We start from the raw sequence: 16,619 nt of genomic DNA, 5'->3' as shown, positions 1-16,619 counted from the left end.
GTGTTAGAACCTCGTTTGTAACACGTGCAAGTGAACATGCTCATGATGGAAGGTTTACCTTAGGAATTGTTCTTACCATGAGAGGCACAGTGCCCCAAATGGCAATTTCACTCAGAAGAGCCAAGTTTGGAAAAACAGATCAAGGGTCATGAGGGGCGTTTTAGGATGTTGGGCAGGGATAGGACTAGGGGGAATGAAACAAAAATGGAAGTGGGTGTATTCAGATGGGATGTTAGGAAATGGTTCTTCACCATGAGGGTGGTGAGACACTGGAACAGGTCGAGGCCCCATATCTGGAGACCTTACTGCTCTCCACAACTACCTGAAGGGAGGTTGTAGCCAGGTGGGGGTTGGTCTCTTCTCCCAGGCAACCAGCACCAGAACAAGAGGACACAGTCTCAAGCTGCGCCAGGGGAAGTTTAGACTCGAGGTGGGGAGAAAGTTCTTCACTGAGCGAGTCATTCACCATTGGGATGTGCTGCCCAGGGAGGTGGTGGAGTCACCAGCCCTGGAGGTGTTCAAGAGGAGATTGGATGTGGCCCTTGGAGCCATGGTCTAGTCATGAGGTCTGTGGTGACAGGTTGGACTCGATGATCCTTGGGGTCTGTTCCAACCTTAGTTATACTGTGAGACTGCGGTAGTGTGATAATCAACGTGAGGCTCAACAGGACTCTGGGCAACCTGATCTAGAAGCCCCACCCCTGGAAGGTTTTAATGCCAGGCTGGATGTGGCTGTGAGCAACCTGCTGTAGTGTGAGGTGTCCCTGCCCATTCAGGGGTGTTGGAACTGGGTGATCTTTGAGGTCCCTTCCAACCCTGACAGGTCTGTGATTCTGTGAGTACAGACAGGCATAGAAATACGGTGACTAATGTGTGGCTGCTTCTTTTTTGTTTGTTTTCAATAGGGACCTTTGCTTTGACTTCTTTAATATCTGCCAACGCAGTTGAGCGTCTTGTTCCCTCAGTCAGTGTGAATTTCACCATGAACAACACCTCCAGAGTGCTGGGCCTCTCCGAGTTTGAAATGCAGAGGATTGGAGTTGCAGCAGCAGTTTCCTTTCTAGGAGGCATCATTCAGGTCAGAGGCAAACACACATTCTTTATGCTGCTGCTGCATTGCATTGGTGTCAGTTATGACTTTTGTAGTTCCTTTTTTTCACCCCCCTCCCCTCTCTTCTCTGCAAAAACTGACCATGGGTCTGGTCTGACATTCAGCAATGATGGAATGAATGTGCTTTAGGAATTTACTGCTCCTTTGTTAAGATGTGGTAATTGTCTGTGTACATGCTCCTAGGGTGTTGCAATATGGGGTAAAATCACATTCAATCCACCCTAATATAATAGGCAATTGTTGGTGGTGCTCCCATTTCTTCAGAAACAGAACATGAATCAGCTCCTGGTACGCACTGACATGTTCCTGGGGTTTTCTATTGCTCTTGGCTTGAAGAGAAATACTATACAATATTAAATAATTAAAAACAGTAGGGAATGCATTATTAAATTCTCTTCAGAGTTCACACACCCATCATTAAAGTGAAATAAATTAGTAAAACAGATGTCTACAAATGATTCTCCAAAGCTTATTCAAATGATCAGAGGTCTTTTAAATTTCTTTTCTTTTCCTGTTCTGACCACAAGCACTGAGTTCCTTTATCCATTGCCAGTTGCTTAGGTCTTCAAAGAAGGCTTCCCTCTTTCCTTGTAAATATTTAAAAAGAAGAAATGTTCCAGCAGTCAGCATTGCAACACCTCCTGGGTACAGCTCCTCCTGAAAGAAACCCAGCCCCCTGCGCTTGGTGCATTGAATTCTTCTACCATGCAGAGGACGAGGCAGGGAGTCCGGAAGGGGATCTCCAATGGCCTGTGCACTTGGCAGGAGCTGGGCCCTGTGCCCATGTTAGTCAGTATGAAACACCCAGAAGTATGGTCATTTCTGTTGCATTTCTTTGTTCTTTTACTGGTTACAGAGTTATGACTGGATAGCAGCATGAGGGAAACCCCACAGACAGCATATGAGTAGAGCTGATACTGCTTGTGCGTGGCTGCTGCTTGTGCTGTCTCTTTGCACCCGTGTGTGCAGCACCACACTGTGCAGGGTGCTGGAAACAGCAGTGTCCTCTGTGTGTGCACAGAGCCCTTCATGCAGGAGTGCTATGCTCACAGCCTGACAACCTCTGATGCTGTCCCCAGCAAGCTAGGAGTGCTAAAGGCCAAAATGTGTCAAGTGAGAAGCTGGTGCCTGCATTTGATCTAACTTCAAAATGCAGTGTAGACTTTTCTTGCTTAGCTGCTGCAGAATCCACTTAAGGTGTGTAAATCCACTGGACCTCTTGCTCTTTCATTCTAAAAAGTTCTGCTTTTTCATATACCTTGAGCTGCACCAACTGATTTAACTCAGTCTGTGTCCTATTTAAGCCTGATTGAAATGAGAAGAACCAGAAAATTCTCTGCCTGCATCTTCAGATCAGGTTTGATAGGGAAGTGTGCCATGTGCATGGGCTCCTCTCCCAGGTGAGTAATGTCACTTGCATTAGTCATGCTAATGCAGTTGGTGATTGTAGTGCTGCCACTAGTCCTTCATGCAAGTTTAGTGGTTAGAGGCCAGATTGAAACCTCCAGATTGAAATTCCCTAGAGGAGTGCCTTAAAGCAACTGATCCACAATATTCAAGTGAACACCTGGATCGAGGCTGTGATTAAACTTTGCCATCCTCCTGAGTGCTGTTAAGCATGGGAATCCATGTGCCTCATCACCATCCCAGCCTCCTGGCTGACACTTGCTGCAGTTCCCAGATAAGGTGACAGGGCACTTCTTGCTGGTAATGCAGAGCTAAGTTAGTGATCTGCTTCTACTTTCCAAACTAAATTAAAAGTGATGAATAAGCTGGGATAGAGGAGGTACTCTGGGACAAGAAGAACAAATATGATGGATCTGGGGACAGCTGCTTTCTGTCGAAGTTATCCTGGATAGCAGTGGAGCAGGAGCAAGCCTTAGCACCTTCCTCACCTTTGGACTTGCTTTAGTTTATGGTTCTCTGCTGTGCTGATGTCCTTATATTGTGGCCATGTATTTGAGCTGGAGACAATGCTAGGCACTGCATGAAGACAACTTCTACAAGAACACTTTTCACAGAATCACAGAATTTCAGGGGCTGGAAGGGACCCTGAAAGATCATCTAGTCTAACCCCCCTGCCAGAGCAGGATCACCTATACCAGATTACACAGGTGATTGGATTAGTGACTTTTGTCACTTAGCTAATGTTGGACTCTCACAAACCAGCGATGTGAGTAAGATAATGCAGGTGAAAATGCAGAGCTTCAGTGGGCTCCATTTTCAGCTACACTTGCTCTTCAATGGGCTTTTTCTTTTCATCTTTACCTCATTTATATTAAAAGGCCCCTGGCTCATTGTCCTATCACCAGACAGCTGCATTTTTATTGTAATTTCTGATAATCATGCCTTTTTTGCCTTGCAGGTAGTGATGTTTGTGCTGCAGCTGGGCAGTGCCACTTTCTTGCTAACAGAACCAGTGATAAGTGCAATGACAACAGGAGCAGCTACACACGTTGTGACTTCACAAGTGAAGTATCTGCTGGGAATGAAAATGCCATACATATCAGGGCCACTGGGATTCTTTCATGTGAGTCCAGTCAGTGACATGAGTTCTTCCATTAGCTAACATTTTCTCTGACAGCTATGATAAATTTGTTATACATGCCTGTGAATGAACAGGGAATGGAATAACCAAACTTTCATCTTCCTAGCTCTGTTTGTAAGACAAATTCAGAGAATCATAGAATGGCTTAGGTTGGGAGGGGTCTTAGAGATCATCTGTTCCAACATCCTTGCCATGGGCAAGGACACCTCAAGGCTAGACTTGTCTGCTCAAGGCCTTTTACATCCTGGCCTTTAACACCCCCAGAGAGAAGGCATCCACAGCCTCCCTGAGCAGCATATTCCAGAGTCTCACCACCCTCATACTGAAGAACTTCTTCCTAAGATCCAGTCTAACCCTACTCTTCCTCATCTTAAAACCATTCCCCCTTGCCCTATTGTTAGACAGCCTTATGAAAAGTCCCTGTGCAGCCTTCCTGTAGAGTGCCTTAGTGGTGGTGAGAGAAGTTCAGTTCCCCCCCCACCCCCCAAACCATGGCTAACTCAGTTGGAGAAGCAACAATGGCAAAGAGCTATATTTGACAAGCAGGATGAAATGCAGTGAATATATACACAATATACAGTATTCACAATATATGCAAAAATAGACAGCAAAGAGCATAACACAGGAAACCTGCCCTCCCCCAAAACCCCCTTCTCTCCTTTCCTCCCTTTTTCCCCAAAAAGGGTTAGCATCACAGTATCACCAAGGCTGGAAGAGACCTCAAAGATCATTGAGTCCAACCTGTCACCACAGACCTCATGACTAGACCATGGCACCAAGTGCCACATCCAATCCCCTCTTGAACACCTCCAGGGACAGTAACTCCACCACCTCCCTGGGCAGCACATTCCAATGGCAAACGAAGAGAGAGAGAAGTAATTATTAAGGAGGAAATTCTGTTAGTTAAAAGCGTGTGCTAAGGAAAGGAAAAGAATTAGTCTCTTGTTAGTTGAAGGTCAGTGCTCGCCAGCACGGACAGAAGACAGCTGTTCAGATAGACTGAAAACAACAGACTTACTGAGACTCAAACTGAACTAAAACTAGAATTTAAAGTAACATTCTACCACTCTGCCAATGAAATTAGTTTAGAATTATCTTTGTTCTCCTTTTCACACCAAAACATTCAGCCAGAGTGTTTCAGTAACTGTCCTTCTTAAAGGTGTAGCCTAAAATGGTCACAGCCTTCAGTTATTAGAAGGCAGCTCTAAGTTGCCCCCAGAATCTTCTCTTCTCCAGGCTGAACGCCCCCCGCTCCCTCAGCCTATCTTCATAAGCAGAAGTGTCCCTGACCATGGCAGGGAGGTTGGAGTTGATGGCCTGTAAGGGCCCTTCCAGCCTAAGCCACACTATGGAAAGGAAAATGAGCCATGATTTGAGGATCTCCTGGGCAAGAGTGACCCTACATATGTTACTTACTGCTTGATGACATTACTCTGCCATGAGCACTGTAAGTGTACAGCTCTAAGGTGAGTTCTATGAAATGCACTTGGCCTTTCAGACACTGTCATGGTTACTCCCTTGGGAAAGCAGGTAGCGTTGGCTGCAGCCTTAAAGGGCAAAGCTGTAGAATCCTATTGCACAAAAGATAGAAGAACATAGTCTTTATGGTAACTTATTCCAGCAAACCTTGAGTTTAGGTGTTGTGGGCATAAAGGCAGAAGCACTAATAGTACAACCATAGCATCTGTCAAAATGATATGTTGCTTGTAACAAATCTTTAGTTACTTGCTGAGGTGATACTTATATTCAGCTGCTAGCAATCAATGAATTGATCAGCAGATGAAGTGAAGCTTCATCTAATTAAGCACTAAACAAAAACAATTAATTAAGGGACCTGGCGGTGCTGATTGACAGCCACCTAAACATGAGCCAGCAGTGTGCCCAGGTGGCCAAGAAGGCCAATGGCATCCTGGTCTGCATTAGGAATAGTGTGGCCAGCAGGAGCAGGGAGGTCATTGTGCCCCTGGACTCTGCATTGGTTAGGCCACACCTTGAGTCCTGTGTCCAGTTCTGGGCCCCTCAGTTTAAGAAGGACATCGAGACACTTGAAGGTGTCCAGAGAAGGGCAACAAGGCTGGGGAGAGGCCTTGAGCACAGCCCTGTGAGGAGAGGCTGAGGGAGCTGGGGTTGCTTAGCCTGGAGAAGAGGAGGCTCAGGGGAGACCTCATTGCCCTCTACAACTACCTGAAGGTTGTAGCCAGGAAGGGGTTGGTCTCTTCTCTCTAGCAACCAGCACCAGAACAAGGGGACACAGTCTCTAGCTGCACCAGGGGAAGTTTAAGCTGGAGGTGAGGAGAAAGTTCTTCCCTGAGAGAGTCGTTCGTCATTGGGATGTGCTGCCCAGGGAGGTGGTGGAGTCCCCATCCCTGGAGGTGTTCAGGAGGGGATAGGATGTGGCACTTGGTGCCATGGTCTAGTCATGAGGTCTGTGGTGACAGGTTGGACTTGATGATCTTTGAGGTCTCTTCCAACCTTGGTGATACTGTGATACTGTGCTACATTTTCTTGAACTGCTGTACAATTTAATTTTTCCTATTAATTTCTTGAAATTTGTTACTGTGAGCTCTGTAATGAGGAGATGCTGCTTTTAGGATGTTAGGTCGTTGTACTTTATAAAGTTGACAACATTTTGTGTGGATGATGCATTTGTATGGGGGATCCATTCCCCTTTTTGTAGGGGAAATTTATTAATGAGAAGTTATTAACAAGAATTTGCTAATAAGAATTAGGGGCATGTAAGTAAATAAAAGTCATTTATATATATATATAATCATCGAATCAATAAGGTTGGAAAAGACCTCAAGGATCATTTATCTTGTTGGGACTTCACTAAAAGTCTCATATTCATTTTTTATGAGCAGTCAGTTGGCCTGCAAGTCTGTTACAAATGATTCTTCATATATTAACATATTTAGACTCCTAGAATAGTTTGGGTTGGAAGGGACCTTAAAGATCATCTAGTCCCAAGCCCCCTGCCATGGGCAGGGACACCTTCCACCAGCCCAGGTTGCTCAAGGCCTCATTCAACCTGGCCTTGAACACCTCCAGGGAGGGGGTATCCATGACCTCCCTGGGCAGCCTGTTCCAGTGTCTCACCAACCCTCACTCTAAAGAATTTCTTAAATAGTTATTAAAACCCATTTTCAGAAATGCTTCTTAACACACAATGTGACTAGCTTTGTTTTTGTGGTGTGTCCATGGAGACTATCCTTACACGCAGGAATATCATGCAGAGGTGGCTGGTGTTAAGTATCACAGCCAAGACATAATCAAAATCCACATTATGAGCAATAATAATGGAACAGCAGTGATACAAAGAAATATTTCCACGTTGGTGTGTTGATGATATCATAAATGAGGTCATCCAAATGCTTTGAAAGAAACATATTCCCTTAACCCTTGTATTTTTTAATGTCTATGAAGCAAGCTCCTTGCCCTTCAATTCACTTTCGAAATCAAACCCCTTTAAACATTTTGCAAAGAAGAATTTTCATGGTTATTTTGGTTTAAAGTTTCTGCATTGCTCTGTAGAACAGTGTGAAAATAAATGAACAGACACACCTCAAGAGATGAAACGAATAATGAAACCTCTCGACAATTTAAAGGGACAGTTTTACCATATGAGTACTTTAAAAGGTTTCTTGCATCAGTTCAGACTTAAGGATTTCTTAGGAAGGTTCACTATCTTGGTCAGAAGAACCAGACTGAGATTTAGCCTGGAGATTAGGAAGAAATTCTTTAGTGAGAGTGTTGAAACCCTGAAACAGGTTGTCTGGGAGGTTGTGGATGCTCCCTCCCTGGAGGCGTTCAAAGCCAGGGTGGATGAGGCCTTAGCAAGTCAGTGTGGTAGAAGTTGTCCCTGCCCTTGGCAGGGCAGTTGGAACTGGGGTTGCTTAGCCTGGAGAAGAGGAGACTCAGGAGTGACCTTATTACTCTCTACAACTACCTGAAGGGAGGTTGTAGACAGGCGAAGGTTGGTCTCTTCTCCCAGGCAGCCAGTACCAGAACAAGAGGACACAGTCTCAGGCTGTGCCAGGGGAGGTTTAGGTTGGATCTTAGGAAGAAGTTCTACACAGAGAGAGTGAGTGCCCATTGGAATGGGCTGCCTGGGGAGGTGGTGGAGTCCCCATCATTGAAGGTGTTCAGGAGGAGACTTGATGGGGTGCTTGGTGCCATGGGTTAGTTGTTTGAGTGGGTTGGATTGGTTGGACGTGATGGTCTTGAAGGTCTCTTCCAACCTGGTTTATTCTATTCTATTCTATTCTATTCTATTCTATTCTATTCTATTCTATGTATTCTATGTAACTAGATGGTCTTTAAGGTCATTTCCAGTCCAAACCATTCTATGAATCTATGATTTTAACTTCCTCCCACCCCCTGTGGTGGTTGTTTTATATGACAATTATACTAAGCAGACATGTTGGTGTGCAGATGCAAGTGGACAGTGAAAGGCACATTTGCTGTGTCTTTCCAGACATGTTCTTTACATTCTTGAAACCCAAAGGCTGGCAATTTTGCTTATATATATAATTTTTTTTTATTTCTCCACTCCACCTCCCACTCACAGAGCTGATTGCTTTGCCTCAGGCAGCCTTTTGGGTTGGAAAAGCAAAAATAAGAATGTTTAATAAAGTGTGATGGGAGAGTTAAAAGTAAAAGCAAGCCAGAGAAATGGATTCTTTATAGCAAGTGAGATCATGTCAAAATGAACTTTGCATATGGAGAACAAATCTACTGCACTGGCATGGAGCCTATAGGATTTTTGTCTTTACGTGTAGCTCATGCTATTTTCCCTGTATATGATTTGTACCTCTGCAACTGGGCTGTGCTTTGCAGCATCAAGTGAGCTTTTGCAAATGAGAAGAGCAAGGTGAAGAAGAAAAATGGTGAAGGCAGGTCACGTGTGAGGTCTAATTTTCACAAGGCACAAGAAAAGCATGGAGTTTTACTTAGGATCTGAAATCAGTGAAACATTTCTACATTTGCCCTTTGCCCACCTCTTGTTATAGTTATCTTTCCACAAATTTCCTCGAAATGCAGCACTGCAAAATGAACTGGAACCTCACAAACCTTGCAAAATGAGGGCCTTTGTGGTTGTGTTGCAAGTTCCTTGCAAAATCCTCGTGGTTGTGCTACAATTAGCTGAAAAAAAATTCACATACCCACTATCAGACTCTTATTTTCCCTTTCCTTTCCTTTCCTTTCCTTTCCTTTCCTTTCCTTTCCTTTCCTTTCCTTTCCTTTCCTTTCCTTTCCTTTCCTTTCCTTTCCTTTCCTTTCCTTTCCTTTCCTTTCCTTTCCTTTCCTTTCCTTTCCTTTCCTTTCCTTTCCTTTCCTTTCCTTTCCTTTCCTTTCCTTTCCTTTCCTTTCCTTTCCTTTCCTTTCCTTTCCTTTCCTTTCCTTTCCTTTCCTTTCCTTTCCTTTCCTTTCCTTTCCTTTCCTTTCCTTTCCTTTCCTTTCCTTTCCTTTCCTTTCCTTTCCTTTCCTTTCCTTTCCTTTCCTTTCCTTTCCTTTCCTTTCCTTCCCTTTCCTTTCCTTCCCTTTCCTTTCCTTTCCTTTCCTTTCCTTCCCTTTCCTTTCCTTCCCTTTCCTTTCCTTCCCTTTCCTTTCCTTCCCTTTCCTTTCCTTCCCTTTCCTTTCCTTCCCTTTCCTTTCCTTCCCTTTCCTTTCCTTCCCTTTCCTTTCCTTCCCTTTCCTTTCCTTCCCTTCCCTTCCCTTCCCTTCCCTTCCCTTCCCTTCCCTTCCCTTCCCTTCCCTTCCCTTCCCTTCCCTTCCCTTCCCTTCCCTTCCCTTCCCTTCCCTTCCCTTCCCTTCCCTTCCCTTCCCTTCCCTTCCCTTCCCTTCCCTTCCCTTCCCTTCCCTTCCCTTCCCTTCCCTTCCCTTCCCTTCCCTTCCCTTCCCTTCCCTTCCCTTCCCTTCCCTTCCCTTCCCTCATTTAATTAATCATAGAATCATAGAATCAATAAGTTTGGAAAAGACCTCAAAGATCATCAAGTCCAACCTGTCACCCAACACCTCATGACTAACTAAACTATGGCCTCAAGTGCCACATCCAATCCTTTTTTGAACACCTCCAGGGATGGGGACTCCACCACCTCCCTGGGCATCACATCCCAATGGCCAATCTATCTTGCTGGGAAGAACTTTCTCCTCACCTCCAGCCTAAACTTCCCCTGGAGCAGCTTGAGACTTTGTCCTCTTGTTCTCATGCTGCTTGCCTTGGAGAAGAGACCAACCCCCACCTGGCTACAACCTCCCTTCAGCGAGTTGGAGACAGCAAGAAGGTCTGCCCTGAGCCTCCTCTTCTCCAGGCTAAGCAACCCCAGCTCCCTCAGCCTCTCCTCACAGGGCTGTGCTCCAGACCCCTCCCCAGCCTCCTTGCCCCTCTCTGGACACCTTCAAGTCTCTCAATGTCCTTCTTAAACTGAGGGGCCCAGAACTGGACACAGGACTCAAGGTGTGGCCTAACCAGTGCTGAGCATAGGGCACAAGGACTTCCCTGCTCCTGCTGGCCACACTATTCCTGATGCAGGCCAGGATGCCATTGGCCTTCTTGGCCACCTGGGCACACTGCTGGCTCATGTTCAGCTGCTGTCAACCAGTACCCCCAGGTCTCTTCCTGCCTGGCTGCTCTCCAGCCACTCTGACCCCAGCCTGTAGCTCTGCATGGGGTTGTTGTGGCCAATGTGTAGAACCTGGCACTTGGATGTGTTCAGTCTCCTGCCCTTGGCCTCTGCCCATCTGTCCAGCCTGGCAAGGGCCCTCTGCAGAGCCTCTTCACTCTCCAGCAGATGAACTCCTGCCCTCAGCTTGGTGTCATCAGTAAATTTACTGATGATGGACTCAATGCCCTCATCCAGATCATCAATGAAGATATTGAACAGGATGGGGCCCAGCACTGATCCCTGGGGCACACCACTGGTGCCTGGCTGCCAGCTGGCTGTGGCACCATTCACCACCACTCTCTGGGCTCAGCCTCCAGCCAGTTCCTAACCCAGCTCAGAGAGCTGCTGTCCAAGCCAGGGGCTGACAGCTTGGCCAGCATTTTGCTGTGGGGCACGGTGTCAAAGGCCTTGCTGAGGTCCAGGCAGACTCCATCCACAGCCTGCCCCACATCCACCAGGCAGTCACCTGGGCATAGAAGGAGATCAGGTACATCAGAATGCACATTCCTTGTGGAGTATAAACCATTACAATGGTCCTCATTACCCTATGGAAATATGTGAAAATATAGTGGAACTCAAAGCCTTTCATTTCCCATGAGGACAGGGACATTCAGTGTCTGTCAAAATTGGAATATTGCTTTTTTCACTGAATGTGCAAATTTGCATCAGTTGCCAGAAAGTTCACTCATTCCTCATAATATTTCCATTAAAAACCTTTACACAATGCTAGCAGGAAAAGTAAAACACAAGCTGCAGAGCTCAGTGACTGTACTAGTGCTGTGATTTTATATTTTGCTAATTATACAATGGCACCAAAAAGAATTACTTTGTACACTGCATTCTCGAACCAAATCCTGCTTTCTACTTTCTCATTTATCTCAGTAAGTGCTTCACCAAATTATGTGAGTTACTGAATTTACAGTGAAGCTTGTGATGAAAACACTTTAAATATTTCTTTGACATCAGATGCCAGCTGTCACAAACTTGAGCTGCAGGTGCTTGCATTTAGGATTCACACTTTTACCTCACATGTGGGCAGTGCTTCAGGTGAGGAGAAAGTTCTTCCCAGAAAGAGAGATTGGCCATTGGGATGTGCTGCCCGGGGAGGTGGTGGAGTCACCATCCCTGGAGGTGTTCAAAAAAGGATTGGAGCCATGGTTTAGTAGCCATGAGGTGTTGGGTGATAGGTTGGACTTGATGATCTCTGAGGTCTTTTCCAACCTCATTGATTCTATGATTCTATGACTGTAGAGTATGGAAAGTTCTTTTCCAGTTAAATTGCAAAGAAAGGCACAAATTCTCAAAGCTTATGCATATTTCTTTATAATCCTTCATCAAGATTATCTTAATTCATCTTCTGCCTCGCTTTGTCTAGGAAAATTGAATTAACTCCCATAAAAATGTAAGTTAAATCCCATCAACAGAGACAGCTAAAGGTCACACTTCAACAGTCACTCTTCATTTCAAAGCAAGCACGCATCTTGGCAGTCAGGAATCAAGCTTGCTCTTTCCTTACCACTTCACCTTAGATCTCGCTCAGCCTTTGGTGAGTGTGTGGGCACAGTCTGTACTATAGTTTTCCAGGTTGCCTCCTTTTGTCTTAATTACTCACAGTTTCTGCTTGGGCACAGAGCCCAGTCTTGTGCTCTCTTGAAAGTGCATTCTTGGAAAATGATGGGTACAGAGCCTGCTCCCAAGCCACTCAAGATGCAATCCACAGAGTTTCCCATGGCAGTGAGGCAATATGTGGTTAAAAACTGTGGCTTGATTACCATTCCTCAGGTTTATGACATATAGATCACATTATTTAAAAAGCTGATTTAAAATGTTTTCTGGAGTTCTGAGAAATGTTTGTGTTGGGTTGTGCAGTGCACCCTTAATCAAAAGTCCTAGGGTTGCATTTCTTCTTTATGAGGAAAATTGCATTTTCTCTCTCTCTCTCTCTCTCTCTCTCTTTTTCCCCCCCTGCAACCCTTTTTAGAGCGGGTTTTATTGGTGTTCATTTGGCTTTTGTTGCCCTTAAAGACTATGAAAACATATTCTTAGAAATGATGAAAGAGTTAAAACCAGGAAGCTGTTTTAAATCATTGTATCTCCAAAACGAACAGAATCTTTTCAAGGAGTGACAGAACCAAAGTGGTGCAAAAATATTTTCTCATCACATTGGCCACCTTTCTGCCAGCACAGGGTTCATGCCTAAGATGATTTTTTTTTTTCCCTAGGACTTTTTCCTGTCCAAGATAAATATATGTATTTAAGCTCCAAACTGTCAAACCTTGTTAATATTATAGATGCATTTCACAATAGGTCCTCTGGGGTGGAAAATTATTAATCTTTATTTTGACAGAACTGCAAGTGTCACTTTTCATTTATTTTAGTGATCTTAGATGTTGCTAGAGAAAACACTTAGAAAAAGAATGTATTATTACTTCAAGCCTCAGTGGCTTGATTTTACTATGCTTAACCTTGTGGTTCAAGAGGAAGTTACTTGTGGTTCAGTCCAAATCTGTATCGTAGGTTTTAGCTTCTGCTCTCTCTCTGGTTTACATTTCAGGCTATACAATAGTTCCCAGAACATAAATACAGCATTCAAAGGATTGTGCCTAGCTGGTTTGTTTTGGTTTTGTTTAGGGTTTTTTAATGCCTGCAGCTTTAGTAAGCACGTGTAGTTCATCTATTCCCGTGCCTCTCTGTTCCTCCAGGCGAGGGACTGCTGCTCTTCTTCATGAAGCCTGAAAATAACTTTTGATAGGGTCTGATTATTTGTTTATTGGGACAGAAGTTCCCTCAACTTTCTTTGCCCTTTCTAAGCCTTCCAGTAAACTTGTATGTAGAATCATAGAATCAATAAGGTTGGAAAATATCTCAAAGGTCATCAAGTCCAACCTGTCACCCAAGACCTCAGGACTACTAAACCATGGCACCAAGTGCCACATCCAATCCTCTCTTGAACACCTCCAGGGACGGTGACTCCACCACCTCCCTGGGCAGCACATCCCAATGGCCAATTGCTCTTTCTGTGAAGAACTGGCTCCTCACCTCAAGCCTAAACTTCCCCTGGCACAGCTTGAGACTGTGTCCCCTTGTTCTGGTGCTGGTTGTTCTGGACCCTCCAATTCAGAGCAGAACTGAATAGAATAGAGTAGAATAGAATAGAATAGAATAGAATAGAATAGAATAGAATAGACCAGGTTGGATGTGATCATCCAACACCACCTAATCAACCATGGAACCAACCAACCTATCAAGTCTCCTCCTAAACACCTCCAGTGATGGTGATTCCAGCACCTCCCCGGGCAGCCTATTCCAATGGGCAATCACTCTCTCTGTGTAGAATTTTTTCTTAACCTCCAGCCTGAACCTCCCCTGGCACAGCTTGAGACTGTGTCCTCTTGTTCTGGTGCTGCTTGCCTGGGAGAAGAGACTAACCTCTGCCTGGCTACAACCTCCCCTCAGGTAGTTGTAGAGAGCAAGAAGGTCTCCCCTGAGCCTCCTCTTCCCCAGGCTAAGCAAGTGCAGCTCCCTCAGTCTGTCCTCTTAGGGCTTGTGTTCCAAACCCCTCACCAACTTTGTTGCCCTTCTCTGGACAATCTCACAACTCACTGTGTTGTCTGTGCTACTGTGTAGGTAACTGAAAAGGGTGACCCCTGTTGCTTTTCTTCCCATCCAGCCACTACATTTTTCTTTCTCTTTTCTTTCTTACTCCTTTTCTTTTCCTCTCCTTTCTGTCTTTTAAATGCTGGGGATTTTTCCCCCAAATTTACTGTATCTATTAGCGCTGATGGACTCTATGAGCTATAAGCACTGAAAATGAATCATTGTGCATGAACGATCCAACATTCTTTTGTGCAACATTCAGGTACCTCGCTGAGTTTATAGTGGCTAAATCAGAGAAGGAGATACATTACATGTCCTGCAATTTTCTTTCTTTTTTCTACCAATAGAAATTTGCAAACTCATATATGAAAATATTTTCTGCATCTTTCAAAAGTTCATATTAGCATAAACTGATTCGTTGGAAGGAACCTCCAGAGATCATCAAGTCCAACCCTCCTGCAAACCAGGCATCCCAGGCAACCAGCACCAGAACAAGAGGACACAGTCTCAAGCTGTGCCAGGGGAGGTTTAGGCTGGAGGTTAGGAAGAAATTCTACACAGAGAGAGTGATTGTCCATTGGGATGGGCTGCGCAGGGAGGTGGTAGAGTCACCATCATTGAGGTGTTCAGAAGGAGACTTGATGGGGTGCTTGGTGCCGTGGTTTAGTTCATTAGGTGTGTTGGATAATAGGTTGGATGCGATGATCTTGAAGGTCTCTTCCAACCTGGTCTATTCCATTCTCTTCTATTCTCTTCTATTCTATTCAAAGCATTGTCACTTAGGGCAGGTCACACAGGAGCATGTCTAGATGGGTCTCAAACACTTCCAGAGAAGGAGATGATAAGCTCTCTGGGCAGCCTGCTCCAGAAGGAGCGTTGAGGAGCACCCTCAGGGTGGGTTCCCACAGAGAAGGAAAAATGTATGCATCAAAGCTGTGGCACCACAGTGAAGAGTCTTAAACCCCCTTGTGTGTGGGATGAATCCTTCCTCCAGCTCAAATTCTTTCCCAGTATAGTCCCTGTCTCTCCTGGGGCCCTCCTTATCCCCTCCAAAGCCACCCAAACCTCCATCCCTCAGCCCTCACCCCAGGCTACCTGCCGTGGTGAACCGTTTGCCACACTTCTGATGCTTCAAAGGTTCAATCTGCGATGTGGGGCTTTGAGTGAGCCTTCAAGTTCCCCACCATCTGAAACTGTGTGGGATATGCCACAGCACATGACCCAAGAGGTTGTTGTGGGCTTTTTTAATCTGTGATTGTTGTTTGCTGTAGATTTATGCCTACGTCTTTGAGAATATCAGGTCTGTTCAGCTGGAGGCCCTGCTTCTCTCCTTGCTGAGCATCGTGGTGCTTGTGCTCGTTAAAGAACTGAACGAGAAATTTCAGAGAAACATTAAAATTGTTCTTCCCATCGATTTGCTCTTGGTAAGTACAAAATTCTGAGACCAGTCTTTATGCTTGCAAAACTGTTGGTGGTGGAAATAATCTGCTGAAGTTTACTGTGTTGCCTATAGTTACCCCCCAACACCTGACACTTGTTAAACGGAGAGCTAACTGTCAGGGCTGCATGTTAGATGTCAGAACAGGAAACAGTTTGGCTAAATAATGAGGAAAGAAGTGACATATGTTCCCAATTTGTATAATATTTTCTTGTGTTTGCTACTTTTTACATAATCACAAGAAGACAAAGCCTAGAATCTTAAGAAGTCTGAGGCAGAAAATGGAAATGAACTGGCACGTTGTAGCTCCAGGGTAGTTGTGGCTTAGATGTTGCCTTAGCTGTAGCTCCAGGGTAGATGTGGCTTAGATCTAAGTTAAATAGCTATGCTATTGCTTTCAGTCCTTTGACACACTTTTCCTTTCACATGGCTTAGGCTAAATTGAGATTAGCTATTGCATTGTAAAGCCCTGCTACAAGGACTAAACAGTAGTCAAATAATCAGTAGCAGGACAGACAGTTTCTGCCTCTTCTCTAGACCTCTAAAGTAGAAATTAAATAACAAAGGGCAGGTTTTTTTGCAGAGTGGATCATTACAATTACTCTTCTTTTGCTTTGTCATTTACAAAAGACTTTTTCTTGGGAAAAATGTTGGAGAAGGAGGTAGTTTGGCTCTGGTCCCTGCTCTAAGATCTGTTTCTGTGGTAGCTTTTAAACAGTGCTGGATAAAATGTACCAGCAAAATGAGGATCATGGATTGGAACCTGTGCCTGGGCTATTGGTATTTGTGTGTTCACCTCACAAAAATTATGGGAAATGAGTTTAAACCTCCTCAGGGCCAAAATGTCTGCTTCTTCAGCAAGGTTTTTCCCTGCTGGAACATAGAAATAAGAGGCAGCTAAGTCTTCACCTGATTTGTGCTGAAGTCAGTGCTGCCATTAGATGTTCTCAGAGAACATCAGCTGCATTACTTTAACCTGCTCATGGAGTGTGGCGCATGGAGGCTGTTTGGATGTTGATTGGCAAGGTTCCTGAGGCTCTACAGAGACTTTCATTAACATAACATGTGCAAACTCCATCACAGTCCTTCTTCAGCTATCCTTTCTGGATTCATTATTGTGTGCAGATCTTAGTTTCTTTTAACTATCTTCCACATTAGCAAAGATTTTCATAATAACATTTGTCAGTCTTACTGGACCTAAGTGTACATACATGAACCCTTCGTGTGTTTAGCTATGACATTAACAGAGACCATGTGAGA

General features: G+C 44.7%; 1 protein-coding gene across 1 annotated transcript in view; it reads left to right on the top strand.

The window, feature by feature from the left end:
* SLC26A7 (solute carrier family 26 member 7) overlaps positions 1-16,619 on the top strand; it is a 70,484-nt gene that overhangs the window by 16,780 nt on the left and 37,085 nt on the right. Inside the window, 3 exon segments of the mRNA XM_054167210.1 lie at positions 906-1,078; positions 3,477-3,641; positions 15,193-15,345. Coding sequence (XP_054023185.1) covers positions 906-1,078; positions 3,477-3,641; positions 15,193-15,345 — 491 coding nt within the window.

This window comes from Dryobates pubescens, chromosome 14, assembly GCF_014839835.1.
Source record: "Dryobates pubescens isolate bDryPub1 chromosome 14, bDryPub1.pri, whole genome shotgun sequence".
In the NCBI taxonomy this organism is placed as follows: Eukaryota; Metazoa; Chordata; class Aves; order Piciformes; family Picidae; genus Dryobates; species Dryobates pubescens.
This window is presented reverse-complemented; position numbering and strand designations above follow the sequence as displayed.